Raw genomic sequence first — 19,955 nt, 5'->3', positions numbered from 1 at the left:
GCACTGGTACATGTTGCTTGAGGGTGTGATTGACCAACATGATAAGAAATAACCCACAATGATCAATTTGGGCCCCATATTGGGAGACTCAGCTATGGGAAGAGGAGAGGGGTCAGTGTAGAGAAAGACAGACAGTATAGGAACCTTTCCTCAAAGTGGACAAAACACTGAGAATCCTGCAAACAGATCAGAAGAGATTCAAAACAGATGATTCCTTTCCACATTCTGTATGACAGACCCTTAATACTGTTTAACTTCTACAATACTTCATAGTACATTTCCTTGGACTTTTGGTTCTCTTAACACGATCAAGCTCTTCTGAGATTCTGCCATTTTTGTAGGCACAGAGACAGGGTGCTTTCATTCATTTGAACTTTCCTCACAACACTTACACTGAGATTCTTGTTACACTTTTCCCTTGCCTTAGATAAACTGGCCCAAGTAATTCATTTATATGCCTAATAAAATGTAAGGTAGCATTTTAAGCTTATTTACATTATCGATTCATCAGTACATTTTCCCAATCAACTGTTCTAACTATAAAATGTACAAAAAAAAAAAAAGCTTTTTTTTTTTTTTTTAAAGATTTCAAATTCCTTGCTTTGTCCAACTGCCATTCAAAGGCACATCCCAGATGTGTGTTTTGAGGAAAATTCAGCTACTTTAAACAGTCTCCATGCCTACTTAAAGAAATCAATCAGTGCAGCAATATTTTTCCTCTGTCTGAGTCCAGGGAGTTAAGGACAAGTTTGACAGAACACAACAATTACATGTAACAAAAATGCAGCAGAGGGCCAAATTCCAGCATGAGTGAAAGCATAATTGACAGGTGTCATTCTTTCCTGTCCTTTAGTGTAGTTCTGATGTAAGCAAGTGCAGTGCTTCACACTGCCTGAATTCATTCAATGAGGAACTGAGCGAAAAAATGGGAGCAGTGAATTTACTCACGATGCCTTTGCACAAACTCACTGTCCAAATCTGCCTACACATTTGTTTGTTTGCTGTCCACAAACACGCTTGTTTCCTTGTTCCCTGTCTGTCTGCATCTCCACGAAAGCATTATATATACACACATACTCATCTGAAAACTTGGTACTCCGGGGCAAACCATCAATGTCAGGGGATGAGGGGGACTATGAAGGGAATAACTAGGTGTACTTTGGTTCTCAGGTGGTTACAAGAAATGTTTTGCTGCTTTGTGCAAGGGCGCAGAGTTCAGTTTAGATTGAAGTCAACCACAAAATAGTTATCAGGGACAATCAAAAAAAATCATACAGTGCAGACGACGACTTTTAATTGGAGAAAAGGGGCAATATTTAGTTATGCACATAAATGGTGAAGTGGTCTAAAGGTGCCATATAAAATACAGGTAAGGAAAATTGCATTCATTACAGTTCAGATCTCTAGGTTGGCTAAGCGTGTTTCAGTACTAACTGAAGCAATGGTAGAAGAATTAGATAAGAAGATGTAATAACATTAAAAATAGTAAGAAAAACATTTGCACAATTGAATAAAACGATCTTGATTTTTTTTTTTTTTCCAGACTGGCTAGATACATACAGAAACTGATTATCAATGTTAATATAACCTTTACTGTTAGTTGGGTTGATTAAGGGGTGGGGCAGCCCAAAGAGAAAAGAGAAAAACGGCCAATAAAGACGATCCTAAGGGCTAAGGGAAAGGCAGAGAGGGAGGCAGTAAGAGTCAAAAAGAAAACAAATACAGGGGCGACGAGAGGGGGTTAACCTGTGTGTAAAATATCTGGATGTGTGTGGTTGCTTTTAATGAGAATCAATGGGTACGGTGTGTGTTTGTGTATGTATAAATGGATGCCTGTATTCTATGAGGAAACGGGATGGGTGGGGAAAAGGGGAAGGCAAGAAAATGTGTCACATAGCGGGGGTGGGGGTTAGGAAAACGAGCATTACAAAAAAAAACACTGATCAAATATCTATCAACCTAAAACAGACAAAAGAGGGACACTATATCATGTATTGTGTTGATTTATTTTTTTCCATACTAGCTACTGTGTAACTTAGGGTTTTAACATCTATGTATCTGTGTGTCTGTATTAATGTGTTCTGTGTACAGGTGGTTGTTTTTGTGCCTTCATGACAACACTTCCAAAATGTATTTTTAATCCATCCGCTCAAATGTGTGAATGTGGATTTTCAGAGTCAGTAGAATGTGTTACCAAATGATCTCTGATGAACTGACAACCACTCCACTGGGAACTGAAACTGCACAAAATCACTTCAGCACTAAAGCAGAGAGAACGCTGCTGGTAACAAATGCAACTGAATAGCTGTCTGTTCTGTATGTGTGTGTGTTTATTTTGTGTGTGTGTGTGTATATATATATATATATATATATATATATATATACACACACACATATATATATATATATATACACACACACACACACACACACACGTACATACATGTGTGTGTGTGTGTGTGTGTGTGTGTGTGTGTGTGTGTGTGTGTGCGTGCTTGTGCATTTCTTATTTGGCGAGCAAATCGAGAGAGGGCATTGAATACCAGATCACACTGGCTCGCCGTAGAAAAGCCATCTTCTAACAAAGTACTTTTGCAATACATATATTTGTACTAAAGTCAAAAGTTGAAGTAGTTAAGTATATGACTCCTAGTAATTCTAGACTTAGTATTTTGACCAGTGGCACTATATTCTCTAGCCTAGTCATGGTGTCTGAGTATTACAGTCCTGTGTTAAGCCAGATGCTCTTACCTACTCTTAACCTACAAACACCTACAGCACTCATATGCTTAATCCCTACCAATAACGGCTAACACGTCCAAATCTCTGATTTCATTTGGTGTTGGTATAAGAGACGGCAGAGCAGCCCAGCCCTGTGATGATGAGTGTAGGCCTACGCTCATGGCTGGGTCAACTGTCAGCATTTCATTGTAATGTGTTGAGTTCATAACAGGGGATGTCTGACACGACTATGTGAACACATATATATAGTCAGGGTTTTTTCCTTCAAAACAGATTAACTTTTTCCATGTCAAATTTGTGGCACACGTAGAGCATAAGTCATCAACATAGTAAGAAAATAAGGTGCTTCTTGTTGACTTGCCTTCTCTTTTTTAACCTTTTAGTTAGTTCATATAGATTACAATGTTCATGGCCAGCATTTCCCAGGTAGTATCTGTCATTCTACTGCTTTTGATTGCAGTTGTGCTACCAGTAACTGGTAAGAAGTACTTGTATTTCCATTGTTGGATGAAGCTACTGTGAATGACATCTCATTCTCTAGAAACAAAAGTACTCTAATAAAACAATTCACTATCTTAGAAGTCTCCGATTGTGAGCAGCACACTCGGGTGATGTGATCCAACTCATAATGCCTCTGCCATGTTTGGCTGAGATGCTTCAATATAGGGAAGTGTTTCCTGCTAGTCTAAACAGACACACCACAGGTCTGCAGGGCAACAGCCTTTGGTGTGGGGCTACTGTCATGACAACAATGGCTGAATCACCACCCAAGGGTCAAGGTCAAGTTTTGCTGCCACACCGCTTTTATACCAGTCGGCTAACCTTATACAATTTGTAGTACATTTTATGAATCAATATGAAATTATGCTTAGGAATCCTTGACATGGAAAATCAGGAATCCTTTACTCTTCATTAAAACGTTCTTGACTGAATGTGTGAGGTCAGTCTGAAGGGAACTCTGCCTGGCAGCAGTCACCCAATCCATCACCATTCATTTCCACATGGGTAGCAATATTTTCTATTGGCCTTTGACTCTAGAAGGTGCCTCAGAGGTTTCCATTGCTTTATCACCTGACAGAGGACTGTCCAGTGTGGTTTAACAGTTTTAAAACAAAGTGCTTCTTTGTCTCAAACCACTCTGTTCACATTCTGACGTCTCAAATAGATCTCTACCTTTAAATGTAGTTCTACTTGTCATAATGATTTATTTAGGGGACACCCCTCACAGACTGTCAATTCAACTGTAAAGAGGCTTGTTCAATTTCATTGTATTTAAATATAAGTGCTTATTAAGTGCTTCTTAAAACAAAGCTTTGGAAAAAAGGTACAAGGAGGTTGGGAAGATAATATAATGCACTTTTTTTTTGAGGAGTGGGGTAAAGTCTTGCATACTTGAGGGCTTAAGGTGCATAAATTCATTGGGTCTCTTAGCACAGCTAAGCACGAGGCTATGCTACATAGGTCAAAATAAGAGAGCACACTAATGCCATGGTGGTGCAGAAGTGCTCCGGTGTTAGATAACCAATTAATCTATAAAGGGGTTTGTTGCTAGCAAGTATTCTATGTGTAATTAGCTTGCTGAGCATGGGGGACAAGGGTCACTGCACAGAAGAATGGTACATCTCTGTCCCACATAAATTCTGAATGTCTCTCTGAGCTCATGTAAGACCAACCTTACACAGGTTGGCCATGGCAAGAAACCACATCAACTCAACTACCAACCATGGTGACCAGGCCTAGATGTTGTAGCCATGGAAACCACATCCAAGGCATCCCATTACAAGCTTATCATCTGTATAGAGATTCAAACAATGGGACCATTAAAAACAGAAAAAAAACTTAAACTGTACAGACACCCATACTTAAAAGGTGGCTCGTTTAAGTGGTATGTCAAAATGGGGCTCGGGCTTTCTGCTACTTTATTCTAAGGTTGGGAGGGAGGCATTCCGGTCTTTTTAAGGGTGAGGCATTTACAGAGCCATGGAGAAGACCTCTTCATAAAACAAAACAAACCACATGAGAAAACTAAAAAGGGAGTAACAGCTAACTGTTAAAGCCTATCACATGGAACATCAGAGAAGACAAGAAAAGTCTCACATCACCTCCTGCTCCATCTGATAATGTGCACAGCTAGCAGGCAGGGCTATGAAAATAGGGAAAGGCAGTCGAACACAGATAACTCTCTCGGAGCAGTGCACTCTGGGAAGGATGTCATCACTCCTCCTTCTGTAGCGCTCCATCTGATGGGCAGTCATCAAGGCAACAGGGGACCTCCACTTCTACTCCCTCTGATTGGTTGTCTCTGCTGGCTAAGGCACACGGAATTGGCTGGGCCAGGGGGGCCAGCTCTAAGGGCTGGCCGATGGCGGAGGCTGCTGAGCTGCCGTTTAGTTGCTGAGTTGCAACCTCTGGCGTGGAGCCTTCCTCCTCTGAGGGCTTTGGGGGACTGCTGGCTGGGGGGGGTGATGCCATCTGAAGGACAGTCAAGACAGAATTTTCACAAAAGAGCAGCATCCATGAGAAAGACGTGGAATATGACAGACGAGGAAACTTACTAGAAGTTAAAATCTCAGGTGGTTTTCTCTTCATCAAGGAAAACAAACTAACATCATTGGAAAGATTTGTGTAAAAGTTTGATTTGTGTTGTAATACCTGTGTCCTGTTGGCAGCTGCCCTTTTCCCACCCCTTACTTTTGCTGGAATCTCTTTACCTCTACTGTGATGAAGAAACAGAAAAAGAGTACTTCATCAATTTAGCTCTTCTATAACACTGGATACACAAAAGGACAGAAACAAATAATGCGGTAGACCCACAGATCTTCTATTTTCCCCAGGACTCCCCAAGACCTGTAAACACACTGCTATGTAAAATCAGTGGATTAGCCCTTTAAGTGTGGAACAACCAATACCAGGAGTTTGCTTTAGAGCTCAGTCACCAGCTTTTGAGACAAAATTATTTCACAGCAACAGAGTAGAGCAGAAGAGTTTGTGTCAAGTCTGTGTCAACTCTGAAGGATTTCAACAAGGACATTCATGCTGCAATATCCATCTCTGCTGTATCCAAAATATCAGATGATATTGCTTTTGTTGATAATCACAGAGCAAAAGGTCTTTGTATGCTTTGTTTTTACAACTTTGGAAAACCGCTTATGGGCTGATGCGTCTTTGATTACATGGAGAATAAATGGTAACAGAACAGGGGTATATATCCAAGCTCTCCAATATCGTGAGAATTTTCTGAAATATTAATACAGAAATGTTCTAGAGACTAAAAACTGCTACCATACTCACCCTTTCCCTGCTCCTACAGATACCACCTGCATGTTGAACCCCCCTCTTCCACGGACTGGTTTGTTCCCAGCCCACTGGCCAACAACCATGCCAGCTATCTCCAGCTTCCCTCCCTGAGGAGGGATCGACTGAATGCCTGAAGAAAGAAAACATGACTAGTCATACAGACGTTCCTTATTTTAAAGTCAGCCTAAAGCAAGAAATTACAATTCCACACTGCAACTTTATACACTATGGACTACATACTTATCTTTATAGTACAATATAATCTACAATATAATCTTAAAACTGTGCAATACACCTGTCAGAGTGACACTTTTTATGCAACACATATCTGGAACAAACTCCTAGAGAGCTTGAGGTCTGCTTTCTCATTTTCTTTAAATTAACGCTTACAGCTTTTGTGTTTTCCATTGCATTACATATTTAAACTACATTTGTTTAATTCTATTAACTGTTATCTTCTTTTAATGCTATAAAATCCAGTACTTGTTAAATTGCTTTCCCTTCTTATTTTGTCTTAATGCCTATTATGCATATGCAAAGCTATATAACAAAGCTGCTACACAAATACACTTACTGTCAAATGCAGAAGCAATGAACTTTAAAGTGATAAATTAAAGTTGTCTCAAAAGGGTCTTTCCAGTTTTTAATTTTCTGGGGTGGCATTTCATTATTATTATTAGGGTACTATTCCCCTAATGGAAAGCCGGGGGGGAAAAAAAAAAAAAAAAAAGAGTCAAGTCGAGTAGTGCTAGTGGAAAAGCCCTGAAAGTGTCTACACAGAGAAAACAAGTTACAAAAAAAAAGGAAAGAAAAAACAAAACAAAACAAAAAAAACATGTCTGTACCTGGGAAAGCTCTAGGCCTGTGCTGGGGTGGGTGGTGAGGGTGATGATGAGGGGGCATGCCACTGATAGGGCGAGGAGGGTAGAGGGGGGGCATAGGGTAGAAAGGGGGCACCATAGTGGGGGGCAGAAAGGCAGGAGGTGGAAGAGGTGGAGGAGGGGGGGGGGGGGGGGACAGGTTGATGCCCTCAAGGATCGCCTGACGCATCTTCTCAACCTTGGACACTAGCTCCTCCTGCAGAGGACCAAGATGACTGATGAGTGAGTCTTTTAGGTACAGTCAATGACACGAATACAGCACAGCCCAGGAACATCTCAGCGTGGACACTGAGGCAACACATTTCTCCTTTCTTGTTCTCAATAATTACTACCCAAGTGCCCTTAAACAAAAGGAGCTACATGCTTGGTGTCAACAGCACTGTGGGTATGTAAGGCCTCTTCCAGAAATGCATCTCTTTACATTTATCTTATGGCATTTTAATATGACGCACAGAAGAGAGACACCTGCCTGTCTTGTATGTAAGATCAGTGTAATACATGTATTATCTCAGTCTTCCTTTATTATGCACAATGGTAATATTTTTAATATGATAAACATCAACTCACGATGAAAAAGCCATTTTTTAGTAGGTGAAGGTGATTCTATATAAACTGTTACCCTTCACCAGGCAACTAGGGCATGTGAGTTTCAAAAACTATTGTACAACCACAATAATAATCACCAACAGTTTTTCAATTTTATTTACAAATGCATAGATAAATGAGCTCATCCATCTGGTGTCTTAGTTGTCCAGGAATCTTTTTGCAATGTGGAGCCACATTGCATCAGAAACAACCCAGGTCAAAGCTATGGTGTTCACAGGTTAGTTTATAACATTATTTTATTGATTGTTGAGAGTAATTATTTTAATTTTGGTAACTAAAAGTTACAATCACTTATGTTGCAAACTGACTTTTGTCGCATTGAGGTTGAAGATTTTGGTGATATTACAGCAGGGTGTGCTCATTTTGATGTATGTTTAAATAAAAACAGAGAGCATAAGCCCAAGTACACATAGCATTACAAAGATTCATAATCTAAAAAATAATTAAAAAAAATTATACACTCATTTCATTTCTTCTCATTTTCCCACCCCCATGCCCACAGGATCGCACACACACATTCGGGTTTCATACCTGCCCCTCACACATGTCTAGCAGGGCAGCCCGGTCGCGGGCAGCCCGGGCCAGCTTGCTCTGGAACAGTTTGCCGTCAAAGAAGCCCCAGGGACAGCAGTGTTCCCATGGCAATGGCTGGCCGCACACATCATTGATGAACAGTGCTGTGTCAACGCCAGCCATAAAGAGAGCAGCAAGCTGCACACCACGGGCATCCACCTTCTCCACCTGACAGCCAATACATAAATGAAGAATTACAGCAATTTTAATCTGGAGGCAGTAAACAGTAACAGTGCAAAAGAGTTATTAATCATGAGTTCTACACATCACACTGTATCTCCCAAAAGACTCTTACAAAATAATTTTGCTTGTAACAAAAAAATCAAATTAATAACGTGATTGTTATATCCCACAGACTCAAATGCACGAAAGGACTTAATCTGGAGCACAAAGACAAGAAAACTAGAAACAAAGTGGGAAGTGTGTACAGACACATTCAGCATTCAGTGAAAGAACCCTGATCCACTGATGCATTTCCATGCAGGTTACTTTTCAGAAAAACGTGCATATGCAGATAGCCTACAACAGCAGACTAATTACACATACAGTGCCTTGCAAAAGTATTCACCCCCCATTGCCTGTTTCCTATTTTGTTATCTTAAAACCTGGAACTGAAATAGATAGTACAGCAGTCTTTAACCCTCTGGGGTCTGAGGAGGTTTTGGGGGCCTGGACAAACTTTGACATGTCCTGACATTTGTGCTTTTTTCAGTGTCTTTTAAACATATTAATGTCTAAAGTCTAATAACACTGTAATCAGCACAAAATTGGCTACAATAATATGTGAGCAGAAAGTTTATACATGAATGTGTTTTTGAGAAAAAAGTGTTTATGCATGTTAGTGAAAAACTACAATTTTTTTAGTCACTGAAATAAGACCATAAAACACAAACAGAACATTAGTTCACAAGACTTTGGAGACCTGCATGTTGTAGGCTAAAGTGTTTACTTCAGAGTGCTGTGAATGTCATCTTGTTCACACATTCACAGTAAACGATACACTGATTTAAATTTTCTAAGACACTTTTTGTCCAGAAAGGCCATATGCAAGAAGGTGTGTCTCAGGATGAATAGTCATGTGATTTACCTGAGAACACAAAAGACGCACTGAACGACCAGACAAAGACGTGCATAATGAGCCTTTCAGTCAATGTAGATGGGAGGGGATTAGTGCAGCACAATACAACACAATGAGGAGCCAAACGTTCCTCATTTGAGTTAAAATCAGTGTTTTTACTCTGAGGACAAAATTTGTCTCTGTGTGGAATATAAGAAGCGCTTCTTCGCATCCGTGATGCGCCATCATCCAAATGCGCAGAAAAAGTGAGTAAATTCTATGATGAAGTTTGACGTTTTATGTCATTTCTTGGGGGTGTGCACATATTTACCTGCTTCACCTGAGATTATTTACATGTGAACAGAGTACAAGGCGGGATCACATTACCTGTAATGAGGTGTGACAGGAGAAAACGTACTTCTCCTTACGTTCATACAGATTAAATAAAAAGTGATGATTTGTTTTCGACTTGAATTGTTTCACTTAAAAGAAAACATTTCGAGCTTTCTAGCCATATAATTCTTATTTTTATGAGCCAAGTATTCGCTGAGATTCTGGTTGTTTTATTTACGCGTCTGTGAATAGAAATGACAGAGACAGAAAAGACGGAGAACGCACCCTGTCGGCTTTCTTTATTAAAAAAAAAGCACAACGTTTTGTTGTTATTATGGTGGTATACAACTAAAAGTAGACCCTTTACAGATTTGAATGATATATTTCTTTTATGTGAGCGATCAGAATTGACGGAGTAATTTAAGTTTGCTTCAGCATTATCAGGAAAAGATGCGTCAAAAAGCGCCGGCGCGTGCGTCGACCCCAGAGGGTTAAGTCAGACCACATATTCTGTATTAGATTGAGGTCTTGGCTTTGTCTGGGCCACCCCAACACGTGTTGCTTTAGTAGTGTGACAATTTAAATGGATTTTTATCTGGCCTTTATGTAGTGGATCTACACAAAATAGTCGAAGTTGAAGTAAAATAAAATTAAAAAACATATTTAAAAAAAAACATTTAAAAATTAAGAACTCAAAATTGGTGTGTGCATTTGTATTCACCCCCTTTGCTATGAAGCGCCTAAATGAGTTCTCAGGGTATCTGCAGGTTTCTAAGAGCTAGATTTAAGACTTTTTAAAACCTTTTTAATACCACGCAGAATGAAATTTAAGACCAATTTTGTAGAAATAAAATAAAACATCACACAATAAAACCAATTTCCATAACACTGTTTATTAATATAAACTGTTTACACGCCGTTTGATTTATTGAGTAAAACAAAAATAAAATGCCAGGTGTTTTCCGACAGGTTTCCGCAGCCGCTTTGTCTTATTCACACCGCATGTGGGTCTCCAAAGCTTTCATACCCATTGTTCCGAGAATTACATTTTTTTTTACACCGGCCGTCGAACACGTTGCCACTAACTGGACTTAACCACGGCGCAAAATTAGGGTTTTGTAACCAATTGTCATTAAATTTACATTTACCCATGGTAAAAGACTAATGCAGAAACTTTCCCGCAGTTCACGCAGCTGCCGGAAAGAATGTGTTAGATAAACTCCCCTCAAACGCGTATTTTAGTTGGTTCCGCCTATTTCGTTCTGCGTAACAAATACGTGAAAGGATTTCAAATTGATTTCAAGATCTTTATGGGTCTGTTAGATTTCATTTTAAGACCTATGAAATGCGAATTTAAGACATTTTAATGCTAATTAAGGCCTTAGTTTTATAATATGGAATTTAAGACTTTTTAAGGATCCGCGGACACCCTGGTTCTGGTGCTACCCAATTACCTTAAGAAATCACATAGTTAAATTAAGTCCACCTGTCTGCACATCTGTCACATCATCTCAGCATACATATATACCTGCTCTGAGAAGCACCAAGCAAGGAGCACGATGAAGACCAAGCAGCTCTCCAAACAGGTCAGGGACAAAACTTTAGAGAAGTATAAATCATGGTTGGGTTACAAAAAAGTATGAAAAATTTTTAATATCCCACAAAGCACCATTTAATCCATCATAGCAAAGTAGAGGGAAACTAAACTTGCCAAAAGACGGCCACCCACGAAAACTCACACACCGGGCAAGGACAGCATTAACTGGAGAAGCATCCTAAAAGACCAACAGTAAACTTGAAGGAGCTGGACAGCTTCACATTAGATTGGACTGTCTTTCCATAGGACAACTATTAGCTGTACACTTCACAGAGCCAGAGCTGGGCTTTATCTCACTATGTCTGACACAAACCCACCACCTCTCGTCACCCTCCAGAACACCATCTCCACAGTGAAGCATGGTGATGGCAGTATCATGCTATGGGGATGTTTTTCCATCAACTGGTACTGAGAAACTGGTCAGAATTGAAGGAGTGAGGGGTGGTGCTAATTCTTGAAGAAAACCTGTTTCAGTCTACCTGAGAGTTGAAACTAGTAAGGAGTTTCCACCTTCCAGCAGGACAATGACCCTAAACACACTACTAAAGCAACACTCCAGTGGGTTTAGGGAGAAACATATACATGTGTTGGGGTAGCCCAGACAAAGCCCAGATCTCAATCCACTACAGAATATTTGGTCTGACTTAAAGACTGTACTAGCCATTTCAATTCCAGGTTGTAAGGTAATAAAATAGGAAAAGACAAAGGGTGGTGAATACTTTTGCAAGGCACTGTATCAGTGCTTCCCCTGTAACAGTCCAGGCACTGCCGGCCATACCAATGCCAACGAGACCTCCCGTATACCCGAGAGGCCTTTTTTATTTATTTATTTATTATTTTATTCATCCAAGACCGTCCAATATACACTAATTTGGAATTTATCACTTGCTTTTGGGAGTCTCTGTCTTTCTATGTCTCCACTCCCTGCTTCAATCTGATTTGCTTCTGACAACTCTGGTACGAAAACAAACCTAGGAATACATAAAAATATGAATGACACTCATTCATATTTTTATTATTCTTAGAATACTGCTTTTAATGGATTTCATATGTACAGTGGGTACGGAAAGTATTCAGACCCATTTAAATTTTTCAATTTTTGAGTCACTGCAGCTATTTGCCAAAATCAAAAAAGTTCATTTTATTTCTCATTGATGTACACTCAGCACCCCATCTTGACAGAAAAAAACAGAAATGTAGAAATTTTTGCAAATTTATTTAAAAAAAACAAATATCACATGGTCATAAGTATTCAGACCCTTTGCAGTGACACTTATATTTAACTCACATGCTGTCCATTTCTTCTGATCCTCCTTGAGATAGTTCTGCTCCTTCATTGGAGTCCTGCTGTGTTTAATTAAACTGATTGGACTTGATTAGGAAAGGCACACACCTGTCTATATAAGACCTTACAGCTCACAGTGCATGTCAGAGCAAATGAGAATCATGAGGTCGAAGGAACTGCCCAAGGAGCTCAGAGACAAAGTTGTGGCAAGGCACAGATCTGGCCAAGGTTACAAAAGAATGTCTGCAGCACTCAAGGTTCCTAAGAGCACAGTGGCCTCCATAATCCTCAAATGGAAAAAGTTTGGGACGACCAGAACTCTTCCTAGACCTGGCCATCCAGCCAAACTGAGCAATCGTGGGAGAAGAGCCTTGGTGAGAGAGGTAAAGAAGAACCCAAAGATCACTGTGGCTGAGCTCCAGAGATGCAGTAGGGAGATGGGAGAAAGTTCCACAAAGTCAACTATCACTGCAGCCCTCCACCAGTCGGGGCTTTATGGCAGAGTGGCCCGACGGAAGTGCAAGACACATGAAAGCCAGCATAGAGGTGGCCAAAAAACACATGAAGGACTCCCAGACTATGAGAAATAAGATTCTCTGGTCTGATGAGACCACGATTGAACTTTTTGGAGTTAATTCTAAGTGGTATGTGTGGAGAAAACCAGGCACTGCTCATCACCTGCCCAATACAATCCCTATAGTGAAACATGGTGGTGGGAGCACAATGTTGTGGGGATGTTTTTCAGCTGCAGGGACAGGACGACTGGTTGCAATTGAAGGAAAGATGAATGTGGCCAAGTACAGAGATATCCTGGAAGAAAACCTCTTCCAGAGTGCTCAGGACCTCAGACTGGGCCGAAGGGTCACCTTTCAACAGGACAATGACCCTAAGCACACAGCTAAAATAACAAAGGAGTGGCTTCGGAACAACTCTGTGACCGTTCTTGACTGGCCCATCCAGAGCCCTGACCTAAACCCAATTGAGCATCTCTGGAGAGACCTGAAAATGGCTGTCCACCAACGTTCACCATCCAACCTGAAAGAACTGGAGAGGATCAGCAAGGAAGAATGGCAGAGGATCCCCAAATCCAGGTGTGAAAAACTTGTTGCATCATTCCCAAGAAGACTCATGGCTGTACTAGCTCAAAAGGGTGCTTCTACTCAATACTGAGCACAGGGTCTGAATACTTATGACCATGTGATATTTCAGTTTTTCTTTTTTAATAAATTTGCAAAAATTTCTACATTTCTGTTTTTTTCTGTCAAAATGGGTGCTGAGTGTACATTAATGAGAAATAAAATGAACTTTTTTGATTTTGGCAAATGGCTGCAATGACACAAAGAGTGAAAAATTTAAAGGGGTCTGAATACTTTCCGTACCCACTGTACACTGAGGTTTATGGAAACAAGGTGTTATCTTTGTAAAATCACTGACAGCTACAAGAAAAAGTAATGGCAATTTCAGCATATATTGGTCATGAAAGGCAATCTGATCTTCACCAAAGTCACAAATATCAATGAACACAATATTGATAATCTGATAAAAACACAGTCAAAATCTTTTATGTATTTATGTGTGTGTGTGTTTTTTAAGGGGGGTGGTGGTTTAGGCAGGCTGTGAGGGTAGGGGAAACACTAGCTAACACACAGACTGTGTAGTACTTAACTTTGTGCTACTCAAAATATGAAAGAATTTAAATCAAGAGCACAAAATCACACGTAGAAATAAAAAAATAAACTGTGTCTCACCTTGAGCTCTTGTAGCTGGTCAGGTTCATAGAGCTGGCTGGAGACTGCTTGGGCCAAGAAGGCATCTAGCTCATGTCTCTGGAGGATCCTTCCTCCAGGCCACTGCATCATATACCTGAAAAGGAAGGAAATCAAAACTATCTTTAGATCAAGAACCTAGATCCACAGTGTAATGGCTTTTGACAACCATCACAATACAGTGTACCTAAAGAGCAAAACAGTTAATTGGCTGCAGGTTTTTAAAGAACCTACTTAAAATAGTAACTTACAGATTTACAGATAAACCTAAATTTGACCATGGTGATTAGGAGTACACATTTTAACACAGTAGTATTATCGCTGTAAGTATCACAGCAATAGTCACTAACGCTAACAAGTATGAAAACTTTTAAATAAAATGTCTATAGTACAGGAGCAGTTTCCATTAATAAACCGTTTTCATAAAGGATATCCTGACATATCAACAGTAAAATCACAGGAGTAAAGTTGATTAATGTGTAATACGCTTCAGTTTCAGGATCCTGGGGTTGTGTATACTTGCTCACACACTGAAAAACTTGGAGCAGAGCACTTACTAGTGCCTTTTGTGGTATGACGAGTCAAAATAGTAGGCGTTTTTCTCAGCAGCTGACATTCATTTTTCCCACTTTAATATGATATTCATGCACCGCTGGCAGAAGTGAACAGTAAAAGGCTATTTCTAACTTAGCTGTTGTATTGCAATATTCCATGAGTGCCATCTGTGTTTCCAGTCTTGCAGTTATATCACTGCCTTCACATTTAGAGTGGTTTATTACGTTAAAATATGTAAATTTAAAATGGTTAAATTATGTTATTTTGGTTAATGGTGGATGTTATGTTTATTGGCACTTCTGTACCTTTTCTTCCATCAGGTGATACATATTGTTGGTTTTATTTAGTCCTGATATCTACAACTCTGAAATGCAACTATGATGTTCATGTGATGTCCATGCATTATATTCAGGTGCACATAATTACAAGTTGACATATATGCAGGACAATCAAACTGATTGTCAAACTCAGTCTGTACATAGCCACACAGAAAAAAGAGGATGTCCAATCAGGCAAAGTAGGTGAAACTACCTGGGCTGGTGGAAAACAGTTTCTAGAGATTTTGAACAACTGTGTGTCTTTGTTGTGTAATTTCCACATTTCAATGCATCACTAACTGAATAAAAAGCTTTTGGATCACAAATCAAAATGTTGAGCTGCAGTCACTTGTCATTGTTAAACAAATGGTCAAGAAAATCAAAAACAATAATTCCTTCTGCAGAATTAGACTTAGGTTAACATGCTTGGATTAAATCCTAACCTAGATTTGAAGGAATGTTATGTGGCAAAACCACCAACCTTAAATGTATAACTGTCTCTAACTTCAACAGGAAGTACAATACAACTGATCTAATGTACCAGTACACTGAGGTATTTCACTGTGCACAGCAACCTTGAACATTGTTTATATAAGCACCTGCACATTAATGGTCAACAAATTCTTCAAAAACATACCCTCTTAGCCTAGATCTCACCAAGGCACAAAAAGTATGAAGAGGAACATACAGTGGGTACAGAAAGTATTCAGACCCCTTTAAATTGTTCACTTTGTGTCATTGCAGCCATTTGCCAAAATCCAAAAAGTTCATTTTATTTCTCATTAATGTACACTCAGCACCCCATCTTGACAGAAAAAAACCAGAAATGTAGAAATTTTTGCAAATTTATTAAAAATGAAAAACTGAAATATCACATGGTCATAAGTATTCAGACCCTGTGCTCAGCATTGAGTAGAAGCACCCTTTTGAGCTAGTACAGCCATGAGTCTTCTTGGGAATGATGCAACAGGGTTTTCACACCTGGATTTGGGGATCCTCTGCCATTCTTCCTTGCAGATCCTCTCCAGTTCTGTCAGGTTGGATGGTGAACATTGGTGGACAGCCATTTTCAGGTCTCTCCAGAGATGCTCAATTGGGTTTAGGTCAGGGCTCTGGATGGGCCAGTCAAGCACAGTCACAGAGTTGTTCCGAAGGCACTCCTTTGTTATTTTAGCTGTGTGCTTAGGGTCATTGCCCTGTTGAAAGGTGAACCTTCGGCCCAGTCTGAGGTCCTGAGCACTCTGGAAGAGGTTTTCTTCCAAGATATCTCTGTACTTGGCCGCATTCATCTTTCCTTCAATTGCAACCAGTCGTCCTGTCCCTGCAGCTGAAAAACATCCCCACAACATGATGCTCCCACCACCATGTTTCACTATAGGGATTGTATTGGGCAGGTGATGAGCAGTGCCTGGTTTTCTTTGCAGAAAATTTTGTAACCTTGGCCAGATCTGTGCCTTGCCACAATTCTGTCTCTGAGCTCCTTGGGCAGTTCCTTCGACCTCATGATTCTCATTTGCTCTGACATGCACTGTGAGCTGTAAGGTCTTATATAGACAGGTGTGTGCCTCTCCTAAGCAAGTCCAATAAGTTTAATTAAACACAGCTGGACTCCAGTGAAGGAGCAGAACCATCTCAAGGAGGATCAGAAGAAATGGACAGCATGTGAGTTAAATATGAGTGTCACTGTAAAGGGTCTGACCATGTGATATTTCAGTTTTTCTTTTCTAATAAATTTGCAAAAATTTCTACATTTCTGTTTTTTTCTGTCAAGATGGGGTGCTGAGTGTACATTAATGAGAAATAAAATGAACTTTTTGGATTTTGGCAAATGGCTGCAATGACACAAAGTGAACAATTTAAAGGGGTCTGAATACTTTCTGTACCCACTGTAAATGCTCATGTTAGCAAGGCATTATAAAAGAATTCCAGCAGAGGAACACTGTCATACCTGAGCACGCAGCACATGAGCAGCAGATGCTGTGGAACTTGTGCTGGGTTGAGGAGGGCTGGGCAGTCAGAACGTAAGCAGGCTAGGAAAGCCCTGGTTCTCCTGGAGCGGTCTTCACTGGCACGACCCAACCACAGCCGCCGCAAGTTGGGGCAGGTCCACTCCCGGAAACACAGGGCTGCAACCAGCTCTGGTGTCAGGGCTGACTTGGCCTTACCACTGCTCCACTCTTTGACAATCACTGGAGGAACTGTACCACAGGAGCAAAAAATGGTGTAAAAATGAACAGAGTTTTAAAAAAAAAAAAAAAAAAAAAAAAAAAAAAAAAAAATTATATATATATATATATATATATATATATATATATATATATATATATATATATATATATATATATATATATATATACATACACACACACACACACACACACGCAACTGGAACTATCAATATACTGATAGTGATAATGACAGTGCGAGGTTCTGAAGCAGGTTGGTATGTATGTGTATAACTTTCAGTTATGAGACAGAATGTCAGTGCTCTGTAAAGTGAATAGGGGTTTAGTTCCCTTTGTTGAGGTAACTAAAAGTATGCGTCTCTCACAGGATGCATTCTAAAATTCTGAAAAGCACATTGTAACCAACAACAACAATGCTGCTTTAGCTATGTTAAGGGGTACCATTAAGCACGAATCCACTATTTCAAGGCCCAGTAGCTGGTAGACCTGAATGGAAGGGCAGTCGTCAATATTTACATTATTTACACATTTGGTGAATTAAAATGTTCTACAATACACAGTAACATCAAAACTACAAATGCAAATACATCCTTCTTTGTTAACCAGTTGGCACATACATAACTACTCCACAAATGTACTTCCCATTAATGATGGTAATTCAGAAAATAACATAACAGCAAGAATAAATGTGAGTATATGTAGTCACTAATGATCAATGTGGGACCCATATTGGCCCCTCAACCTTCTACTCTACTCAGCACCTACCTTCCAGGGGGGCCCTCTTTCGGAGAGCAAGCCTCTCCAGGCGGCGGTGCGTTTCAGCCAGACTGAATAGGACGCCATAGGCATACTGTCTGGCAGTACGAAACAACAGGGACGCAGGAGGCAGCTCAGAGTTACACTCGTCCTCTATACACACTGGCATCTTCATCTCTCCCTGATGGGTGCAGTGAGTAGAAGGAAAGGTAAGGACAAAGGGAAAAGGAAGACAGATTACCAAGGGCGAACAACAGCTCTGAATGGGATGATTTATTTATATCTGTCACCATTTTTATAACCCTTGTTTAGCTAGACAAGATGGCTTCGGGGTCTTGCAAAGTTAAGAGTGCATTCTTACAGAGACAGGTAATGAAATAAACCTTGGATGTCCCATAAATGTCCACACCTAGAGGACATACATGTTTTATTTATCTCTACCTTGGTCAATATGTGGTAAATCTGGGGGTACATCAGTCCTCTTCTGTGTCTGTGTTCAGCTACACGAAGAACCTCAGCACTGACCTAAAACAACAACAACAACAACAAAAAAAAAAAAAAAAGTTAAATGCAATCTTTCAAAACAACCATTAACAGTGCTGTGCTGTTTTTAGGTTTGAAAACATGCTGTCAGGTACACACCTGAGGCAGGGGGGGTGTGGTTATGTCCATGTGACTTCGGGTCGCCATAGACAGTAGCGACGGAATGTTTGACCCGCTTCCGTTGCCTTGGGAACCATCTCCAGAGGTTGAGCCTCCCCTTCCAGCAGGATCCTCCCACCGAGAGGGCTTGTCTGTCAAATGGCTGAAAGAAGTGGTTTATGGAATGTTTAGTCATCTTGGCCTGGCATTAATCACCTGTACAGCCAGGCACACACTGTGCAATTTTTAAATAGTCCTTCGTGATTGTTGCTTCTCAGACTGTACGAACATGCTCCGCATGTCACACTGTAGGATCACAGGTGTCATAATGTCAGACTGTATGACAGTCAAGACTCATCTGGAGTTTCACATCATTAACCCTCTGGGGTCTAAGGGTGCTTTGGGGCCCTGGACAAATTTTTAGTAACTAGTAAATTTTTTCAGTGTCTTTTAAACATAGTAATGGCTAAAGTCTGATAACACTGTAATCAGCACACAATGGGCTACAATATGTGAGCAGCAAGTTTATACATGATTGTGTTTTTGAGAAAATAGTGTTTATGCAGGGGAAGTGAAAAACTACAATTTTTTAGTCACTGAAATAAGACCATAAAACACCTACAGAACATTGGTTCACAAGACTTTGGAGACCTGCATGTTGTTGCCAAAAGTGTTTACTTCACAATGATGTGAAAGTCATCTTGTTCACACATTCACAGTAAACAATACACTGATTTAAACTTTTTATCCAGAAAGGCCATATGCAAGAAGGTGTGTCTCAGGATGAATAGTCATGTGATTTACCTGAGAAGAAAAAAAAGACTAAGACAAAGACGCGCATAATGAGCCTTTCAGTCTGGGAAGGGATTAGTGCAGCACAATACAAAACAATGCGGAGCCGAATGTTCGTCATTTGAGTTAAAATCAGTGTTTTTACTCTATGATGAAGTTTGACGTTTTATGTCATTTCTCGGGGGCGTACACATATTTACCTGCTTCACCTGAGATTATTTACATGTGAACAGAGTACAAGGCGGGATCACATTACCTGTAATGAGGTGAGATGGATACGGATTAAATAAAAAGAAAACATTTCAAGCTTTCTAGTCATATGTTTCTTATTTTAATGAGGCAAGTATTCGCTGAGATTCTGGTTGTTTTTTTTACGTGTCTGTGAAGAGAAATGACAGAGACAGAAAAGACAGACAGCGCACCCTAACGGCTGTCTTTATTTAACAAAAGCCCAGCGTTTTGTTGTTATGACGGTATACAACTAAAACTAGACCCTTTACAGATTTGAATGATATATTGCTTTTATCTGTACGATCAGAATTGACAGAGTAATTTAAGTTTGTTTCGGCG

At 40.0% G+C, this 19,955-nt stretch overlaps 1 protein-coding gene across 1 annotated transcript in view; it reads right to left on the bottom strand.

Annotated features, from left to right (window-relative positions):
- Positions 1-3,119: 3,119 nt before the first annotated feature.
- fam120c (family with sequence similarity 120 member C) overlaps positions 3,120-19,955 on the bottom strand; it is a 39,076-nt gene continuing 22,240 nt past the window's right edge. Inside the window, exons 8-17 of the mRNA XM_026331503.2 lie at positions 18,594-18,756; positions 18,393-18,476; positions 17,961-18,132; positions 16,958-17,207; positions 14,120-14,234; positions 8,058-8,267; positions 6,885-7,116; positions 6,034-6,169; positions 5,395-5,458; positions 3,120-5,214 (exon numbers count right to left, since the gene is read on the bottom strand). Of these exons, the coding sequence (XP_026187288.1) occupies positions 4,957-5,214; positions 5,395-5,458; positions 6,034-6,169; positions 6,885-7,116; positions 8,058-8,267; positions 14,120-14,234; positions 16,958-17,207; positions 17,961-18,132; positions 18,393-18,476; positions 18,594-18,756 (1,684 nt within the window). The 3' untranslated portion in view covers positions 3,120-4,956. The remainder of the gene's footprint in view (positions 5,215-5,394; positions 5,459-6,033; positions 6,170-6,884; positions 7,117-8,057; positions 8,268-14,119; positions 14,235-16,957; positions 17,208-17,960; positions 18,133-18,392; positions 18,477-18,593; positions 18,757-19,955) is intronic.

Source organism: Mastacembelus armatus, chromosome 7 (genome assembly GCF_900324485.2).
Source record: "Mastacembelus armatus chromosome 7, fMasArm1.2, whole genome shotgun sequence".
Lineage (NCBI taxonomy): Eukaryota > Metazoa > Chordata > Actinopteri > Synbranchiformes > Mastacembelidae > Mastacembelus > Mastacembelus armatus.
The sequence above is the reverse complement of the archived record's forward strand: the minus strand, read 5'-3'. Positions and strand labels throughout refer to the sequence as shown.